At 44.8% G+C, this 8,565-nt stretch overlaps 1 protein-coding gene across 1 annotated transcript; it reads left to right on the forward strand.

The window, feature by feature from the left end:
- Positions 1-2,981: 2,981 nt before the first annotated feature.
- Positions 2,982-7,038, forward strand: COX6A1 (cytochrome c oxidase subunit 6A1). The gene is made up of 3 exons (XM_083590854.1): positions 2,982-3,192; positions 5,246-5,385; positions 6,779-7,038. The coding sequence occupies exons 1-3, from the start codon at positions 3,066-3,068 to the stop codon at positions 6,863-6,865; spliced, it is 354 nt and encodes a 117-aa protein (XP_083446980.1). The 5' UTR covers positions 2,982-3,065; the 3' UTR covers positions 6,866-7,038.
- Positions 7,039-8,565: the final 1,527 nt, after the last annotated feature.

Genomic DNA, 8,565 nt, shown 5'->3' on the forward strand with positions numbered 1-8,565 from the left:
GGACAGATGAGGTGGAAAAAAACCCCAGCTTTTGTGTGGATGGAATATAAGATTCTTGTAAAAGCCACCTCTGTGGCTCTACCCACCTTTGAGCATAAGATCTCTGCTGGATCAGACCCGAGGATCAGACCCACACCATTTTTTAATTTGAAGAATACAGCACCAGGCCCAGGAGTGCAGGACACTATGATAGGGAGGTTTGGCCGCTGGACAACAGGGTGGGAGGCCTGATCATTTAAAGGAAAGCCTGGCCAAACTGGGATGCATCTGTTTGTATGTGGACGTGCAAGAAACTGCTTTTTCCTGAGTCAATGGATCATCTAGCTCCGTAAAGGTAAAGGGACCCCTGACCATTAGGTCCAGTCGTGACCGACTCTGGGGTTGCGGCGCTCATCTCGCTTTATTGGCCGAGGGAGCCGGCGTACAGCTTCCAGGTCATGTGGCCAGCATGACTAAGCTGCTTCTGGCGAACCAGAGCAGCGCATGGAAACGGTGTTTACCTTCCCGCCAGAGTGGTACCTATTTATCTACTTGCACATCTAGCTCAGTACTGTCTGGCAAATACTGTCTGGCAGTGGCTCTTCAGAGTTTCAGATGAGAGTCTATCCCAGTCCTACCTGGAGATGCAATTGGGGATCAAACGTGGAGTCTTCTGCAGGCAGGGCAGATGCTCTACCACCGAACTGTGGCCCCTCCCTTACAGGAATTTGTCTAACCCCCTTTTAAAATTAACCAAATTGATGGCCATTATACCGCTGTTGTCAAGTGGAAACTACCAGCCCCAAGAGAGGAGAAAACAAGAGATGTGAACAGATGGTCATCTTGGTCCTCCTACCTATGCCCATCCTACAGGTGATTTTAATAGCCTAACTATAATCATTTATACTCAGAAATAAGTGGTCCTCCTGCTTAATCCAATGGGGTTTATATACCTAGGTAAGCATGGCTAGAAAATAAGTGTCACTTACTACATTCAGTCTAACAGACAAGCCTCCACTGCTGTAATGGTTTTCAGAGCCCAATGTATATTTCCTTTTCCACAAGCCAGTTTTTCCTCTTCTCCTCGCAAGCGATGCTCCAGGTCTGTATTGAGGATCTGCTTTAATCTTTCCGGGCTCTCAAAACCCAGGATCTATTACTGCTATAAGCTAGGAGGAGCTCTTCTCTGTGTTCTTTGGTCAGGGGTCACACCAGCAGTAAATATCCAGGAAACTAGGTTTACACAGCAGCTCCACACCTAAAGCACATGACTTCCTCTCCCCAAGAATCCTGGGAACTGTAGTCTTACAGAGCTGCAATCCTCAGCAGCTTTACCAAACTACAGTTCCCAGGATCATAAAATTAATATATTCAGCGACCTCAATAGCATCTCCAGCAAGCTTTTGGGGTAATTTGGTTTTCTTTTTAAAAATAATTTTTATTAAGTTTTCCGTTTTACAATTTCAAATACTTATTTTACATCCTTGAAGTATCAGTGACTTCCCTTCTTCTCTTTCCATGGTTCATTTTATATATCTTAAACCCCTGCATATTTTACAAAAACAATACCAATCAGCTTTACATTATTGCATCCTTCAAAATTTACTTATTTTACACTGTTGAATTTATCTTAATGCTGCCAACGTTTTCAGCTGTGCACAATTATTTTCCATATAGTCAATAAACGTTTTCCAATCTTCTTTAAACAGATGTTCTTCTTGTTCTCTTATTCTATATGTTAAGTCTGCAAGGTGCACATATTCTGTCAACTTAAGTTGCCATACTTCTTTGGTTGGGACCTTGCTCGTTTTCCATTATTCGGCTAACAAAACACGGGCCGCAGTTGTTGCATACATAAATAACCTTATCTCATTTGAGATTCAGGTAGGTAGCCGTGTTGGTCTGAGACAGTCAAAATAAATTTAAAAAATTGTCCAGTAGCACCTTAGAGACCAACTAAGTTTGTTCTGGGTATAAGCTTTTGTGTGCATAACAGAACAATCCTAACTCTAGAAAGTTGGCAGAATTTATGATGACATAGATCACACCAGCTTAAGTTGTCCCTATTCCAGACTCTGCTCAGGATCAAGTTAGAGGAATTCAACTTTCACCACCCTTTCTGCCGGCTGTGTTCCACTGGGTTGCTAGGTCATGATAAGCACACGAAAGTTTATACCCAGAACAAACTTAGTTGGTCTCTAAGGGACGCGGGTGGCGCTGTGGGTTAAACCATAGAGCCTAGGACTTGTCGATCAGAAGGTTGGCGGTAAACAGCATTTATGTGCGCTGCTCTGGTTCGCCAGAAGCGGCTTAGTCATACTGGCCACATAACCCAGAAGTTGTACGCCGGCTCCCTCGGACAATAAAGCGAGATGAGCGCCGCAACCCTAGAGTCGGCCACGACTGGACCTAATGGTCAGGGGTCCCTTTACCTTAAGGTGCTACTGGACAATTTCTTTACTTATCTCATTTGGTAATTTGGTTTTCCATTTGGTAATATCCTAGATGGTCATTAAGCTGTATGGATAATTCTGAACAGAACTAATTGCAAATTGTTCACCTTATCCTCAAGAATATCAGTGGGCCACCCACAAATCCCCCATTCAAAAGTACCCCTGTGGCTGAAGCAAGGCCACCAGGTCAGATCTGTCTAGCTCCCAATGGCAATCTGAAGCCTGCTTTTGCCCAGTTTGCACTTTTAAAAGTTAAAATCTCCAAACCAAACAACAAAACTCTTTCCTCCCCCCACACATTAGATAACAACTGAATCAGAAACAACAAGCAGCAAACACAACCCTAAACAATCTATTAAATTAAATGGGGAATTCAAGCGGATTTAGGACGGCAGCCTAAAATGCTAGATTCCTTCATTGCTGTAAACCAGCAGCTCCCATGTCTGCCCCAAGCAGGCCGGAAGTGAGTCCTATGTGCGTGAGTCTATGTTGGGGGCACGCCCTCTGCGCTGTGTCTCCCATCGCTCCCCCTGGTGCTGACGTCATTAGCAAGCGCCCGCTCTCCGTCTCCTTACATCCGCTTCCGGCACCGAGAGAGCGACTGAAGCCTTCCAGTGTAGAAGCGGCGGCGACATGGCTACAGCGGCAGCGGTCGTGCTCGGGAAGGCCTCCCGGCAGCTGGTGGCTCCAACTCCGCGGGCCGGGCTGAAGCGGCTCTTCTCGGCGGCAGCGGCGTCGGGCCACGGCGAGGCCGGGTCCAGTAAGTGGGGCCTGTGACCGGGTGACCTTGCGGTGAAGAGGGCGGTCCTGCCTACGCCGCCAAGGAGCAGAGCGGGCGGGGGTGGGGGGTGGACAGGCCGCCTCTGGGCACCGAACAAAGGAAGCTGCCTTATTCCGAGCCAGGTCCCTGGTCCATTTGGTTTGGTACTGTCTACACGTACAGGCAGCAGCTCTCCTGGGTTCCAGGCTGGAAATCTGTTCCCAACCTTATGCAGAGAGCTAGTTACAAAGCAGAGACATCACCTTGCCAACAAAGGCCCGTATAGTTAAAGCTATGGCTTTCCCGGTAGTGATGTATGGAAGTGAGAGCTGGACCATAAAGAAGGCTGATCGCCAAAGAATTGATGCTTTTGAATTCTGGTGCTGGAGGAGACTCTTGAGAGTCCCATGGACTGCAAGAAGATCAAACCTCTCCATTCTGAAGGAAATCAGTCCTGAGTGCTCACTGGAAGGACAGATCGTGAAGCTGAGGCTCCAATAATTTGGCCACCTCATGAGAAGAGAAGACTCCCTGGAAAAGACCCTGATGCTGGGAAGGATGGAGGGCACAAGGAGAAGGGGACGACAGAGGACGAGATGGTTGGACAGTATTCTCGAAGCGACCAGCATGAGTTTGACCAAACTGCAGGAGGCAGTGGAAGACAGAAGTGCTTGGCGTGCTCTGGTCCATGGGGTCACGAAGAGTCGGACATGACTAAACGACTAAACAACAACAAAGCCGTGTTGGTCTGCCGTAGTCGAAACAAAACAAAAAAAATTCCTTCTAGTAGCACCATAGAGACCAGCTAAGCTAGTTATTCCTTCCAGTAGCACCTTAGCAGGCACACAGAAGCTCATACCAATAACTAACTTAGTTGGTCTCTAAGGTGCTACTGGAAGGAATTTTTTATTTTATTTTGTTTCAACTTATGCAGAGATGTCATTGGGGATGGAACCTGGAGCTTTCTGCATGCAAAGCAAGTGCTCGACCACTGAGTGACAGCACTTCCCCAAAAGGATCATAGGAAGCTGCCTTATACCGAGTCGGGCCATTGGTCCATCTAGCCAAGCATTGCCTGCACGGACTGGCAGTATCTCTCCAGGGTTTCAAGAGGGAGTCTTTCCCAACCATATCTGGAGATAGGATTCAATCCTTATCTGGGATGGAACCTAGGACCTTTTGTATGTAAAGCTGTTGCCCTGCCACTGGTCTACGTTCTTTCTGGTGGCCACTAAATAGGGCCTCCATGGTCCGAAGCAGTCTACCAGTTGCTTAGTGCTGGCAATGTGATTCGCTGCTCCCTGTAGGAGGCAGGGGAGAGCTGAGTTGGCAGAGTTAATGGGCTGCAGGAATCGAGAGCATTGGCTGGCTTCACGGTTTTTCCCAGAAATGTGATTTTTGCGTAGTGGACACACACACACACTGATTTGCGATATTTTGCCAGGTCAGAAATTATGAAACCGATATCACAATATGGACTTCAAAATGGATTATATATTGATATATAGCTGCCAGTCCTAGCTGCTAGATCAGACCAAAGGCCCACCCTGCCCAGCAACATCTAGCGGGCACAAGGTTGAGGAGCCTGGTTTAGGCAAGTCAGTGAAGGATAAGGCTATTAATGACTACCAGCTCTGGTTGCTGCTCCCCAGTATTGGAGGCAATATAGCTCTGAATAATGATTGCTGGGGGTGAGCATTTTACTCTGGTCCTGCTTTTGGGCTTCCCAGAGAAATCTGGTTGGTTACTTTGAGAACACAATGCCTGTGGTCTAATTCAGCTAGGTTCTTCTTACATTCATACTCTAGAAAGAGCACAACTTAAGCTGACGTTCTTTTATATTTCCTTACTCCCCACCCCCGCCAACCATAAGTGCCTGCAAACTGTTCTGAAACACACTGCTGAAGTTATTGGCCAGTTGAGAGGAGGGATCCCACTATAAAGAAGCTGATATTCAGGGATTAATTGTATCAGTCCTGTGCTTTCCCCCCCCCTTTGCAAAAAAACAGGGCAGCCAATCAGTTTCTGCTTGTGTGTGAATTCTTTCCATTAGCTCGCATGTGGAAGATCCTGTCCTTCGTGGTTGCTTTGCCTGGAGTTGCTGTGTGTATGCTGAACTGCTACCTGAAGTCTCAGCAGGAACATGAAAGGCCAGAGTTCATTCCTTATGCCCATCTGCGCCTCCGGACCAAGGTATTGGACTCAATCCTGTCCACAAGCAAGTCTTGTTCTTTATTTATTTGGACCACTTAACAAGGAGATGGCACCCAACTGGATGATGATGCCTTAAGAGGTTTCCAAATCAGTGCAGTTTGGAAAGGTTCAGTCCTCCATCTGGATGCAAAGCTGCATCCCGTGGTATCTAAACATGCTATTCCCCCACTTCGCAATCCATCATGCCAGATAGGTTGATGATGAGATCTCAAGAGGTATCCAAATGCATAAAGAACATGCAGACCGACAAGCCACTTTCCAAAATTATATAGTAGAGAAAGGTATTAAATGTTAGTGCAAAAGCTGTATTTCATTAAAAAAAGTAGCTGAAAAAACGGTAATGTTAAAGATCAACTTTAAAAAGCAAAGACAGTCTGTCTCCCCCCCCCCCAAAAAAAAACCAACCCAGCATTGTTTGATTCTGTCTGCTAGGGCTTCTTGCACCCAGCTCTGGCCAGTTGACCTTGGGGTGCCCAATGAAAAATGAAGTGGATCCCACCAGCCTGAGATGTGCCCAGCCCTTCACCCTGCCCTTCACCCCATAGCCAGTGCCATTTTAGTCCCACTTTATTTTATTTTGTTATCTATTTTTTATTTTACACTAAAACATTTTTAACCTGCATTTGAAATATATGTGCGTTTTGTTTTTTCTAAATGTCCCAATAGCTACTAAAATGGCCCTGTTGGGTCATTGCCTGTGGCCCACCCACGTGACTTTGTCCCAGCCACTGGTCTGAACGAAATAGGGTTGGGTGTACATACCTAAAGATAAAGAGCTCTAATTTCCACCATGGCTGCTTTAGTTGAGATTCCTGCATTGTAGGAGGTTGGGCTAGAAAGATGACCCTGAGACTCTTCCAGCTCCATGATTCTATGAATCTACAATTCTATACAGTTGTCATTTTAAGCCTTTAGTTTAACTCAGTTGTCCCCAACCTGATGCCCTCCAGATGGTCTAATGACCACGGCTAAGAGGAATCTTCTAGGAGTGGCTCCCAAGCTCTGGGATAGGCTACCATGTTCAGTGTGGCCAATTCAGGGAGTGGTGTTGACTGAAAGAACCGTTCTCTTTTATAATTTAGTGTCAGCTCTGTCTTTTGTCTCTTGGTTTTGCTGGTAGTTTGTATTTAATTGTAATCTGCTTTGAGTCACCAGTAACTCTGAAACTACTGTTTTCAAGTTGTCCCTGCTCTGTAGCAGTGACTTCTGATCTAGCCTGCTGTTTGGTGCTAATTAGTGCTTTTCAAGCATCATTTTCAGAATAAGTGCTTTTTAAAATAATCTACTGCATCTTTTTCATTTATAAGCTGTTATAAGTAGTTGAATTCCTGCTTTGTAGCTTGCTAAAAACTTCAATCTCTTCTTTCTACAGCCCTTCCCATGGGGTGATGGAAACCATAGTCTCTTCCACAACCCCCATGTTAACGCTCTGCCAACTGGCTATGAAGATGACCATTAAGCAACTGCATCACGCCAGCCATGTGGACCATTTAAGGTAGCTGGACCAAGACCCACTTCGGGACCAGCAATGCTCTCCATTCCTTATACTATGAAATGATGAAGTTCTGACCTCTAGCAGAATGTATTGTTTGTTCCAGAGGTCACATTAAAAAGAAAAACACTTTCAAACAAGTTTTTCTGTGATTTTTCTTAACTATCCTGGGGAAGCTACAATTTTGGTTCAAGACAACTTAAACAGCAGTGTCTGTACAGGGAAGTACAGTGATTAAAGGTTCTTTGGGGAGGGGAGGGAAAAAGGGAACATGAACCACTGTATGGTTTCCTTATATTCTTTCATGTTTGAGCAGATTATGTTCTGAAATGAAGTGATAAATTTTCTCTGTAGTGTGCAAAGGGATGACAAAAGCAGAGAACAACCTCCCCCAATCTGGTGCAATCGCAACTTTTGGCTACAGTGGTCAGCCAGCGCTGAACTAGTCAACCAGTGATTTTAAAACAAATGAATTGCAGTAGCAGCTTCATTTTTTCAACTCTTATCAAAGACATCTGTTGCTTGCATTCTGATTCTTAACCACTGTATTTCTTATGCGTTAGTTTAGATTAAAATTTTCATAGAAGTAAACCTTTTTATTTTTGCAACCCAAAACACATTCTTATCCACCTTATATCTACATATGTTTTGCATGTGTGGTGTTAAGGGAGGGCTAGTACCTCCGGTGAAGGAGCCCAGGGTTCTCCGAGATGGTGGGTTTATGCACTAATCACTACCTCCAATACTGAGGAGGGCTAAATACTTAAAAGATTATTTAACGAAATGAATTGGTTATTAGTGTAATTTTACATAGTGCTCTATATACATACCTATTAAGACAGACCAGTAGCTCTGTTGCTGCTGCGTTGACTGAGATGGAGATTTGTCTGAGGCCACTGAACTGAATGGATGGCAGAGGCAGGCAAGACTTGAGCTCTGACATTCACAGCTATTATCTTAGCTACTTATACAGCAAGTATCTTCCCTAGTTCAGGGAAGAGCACCAGTGGTGTAAGCTGTCCACCTATGATACTCCGAAGCAGTGCTACACAAAGTAAAAGGCCACTACAGTCTTATATTTTTTATTCTTATTTAATTCTGTTACTGCACACAGCAGAATGCATACAGCTGATTCATCATATCAGAAGGCACTTTCTGTTGCAAGAACATTTCCAACACTGACAACAGTACTGCAAGAAGCTGGTTGTAGAATTCTCTGTGGGGTTGTGCAGGTGACCCAACTATTGAATTCAGTCCTTTTAATATGAAACAAACTGCATTTTTCTTTTTTAAAATGCTGCTGGTTTAGGAAAAATTAAAATAAATGCAGATTTAATAGATGGGGTTGAGAAGAAGCCCCCCATTTGCTATGCCCCTAAAGTCCATTAACAATGTGAATGTTGGGGGGGGGGTCTACACTTCTTATTAATGTTATGCTGAAATTCTTTTGCTTAAGAAACTAGACTTGTCAAGGTTGTAAGAGATGGGGGGTGTCAGGCCAGCCTCTCACATAACAAACTTAAAAAAGCTTCACATACAGAGCTGTCCATTTCCTAGTTTTGAGGAGTTTCGATCCAGCTGCCTCTGAACAAACACAAATGCATTTTAGCAACTATAGTAAGATTGTACGACTCTAGATGCTTGTTGATATCAGTTACCAACTTGTT

Source organism: Podarcis filfolensis (genome assembly GCF_964270895.1).
Source record: "Podarcis filfolensis genome assembly, chromosome: 16".
NCBI classification, from domain to species: Eukaryota; Metazoa; Chordata; class Lepidosauria; order Squamata; family Lacertidae; genus Podarcis; species Podarcis filfolensis.

What these genes read in the sequence shown, in the direction of transcription:
- COX6A1 (XM_083590854.1), top strand. Translation starts at nt 3,066, where the DNA reads ATGGCTACAGCGGCAGCGGTCGTGCTCGGGAAGGCCTCCCGGCAGCTG. An exon ending in CCACGGCGAGGCCGGGTCCA is followed by an intron (nt 3,193 to 5,245) that starts GTAAGTGGGGCC and finishes TCTTTCCATTAG; the next exon opens with CTCGCATGTGGAAGATCCTG. An exon ending in ATCTGCGCCTCCGGACCAAG is followed by an intron (nt 5,386 to 6,778) that starts GTATTGGACTCA and finishes TTCTTTCTACAG; the next exon opens with CCCTTCCCATGGGGTGATGG.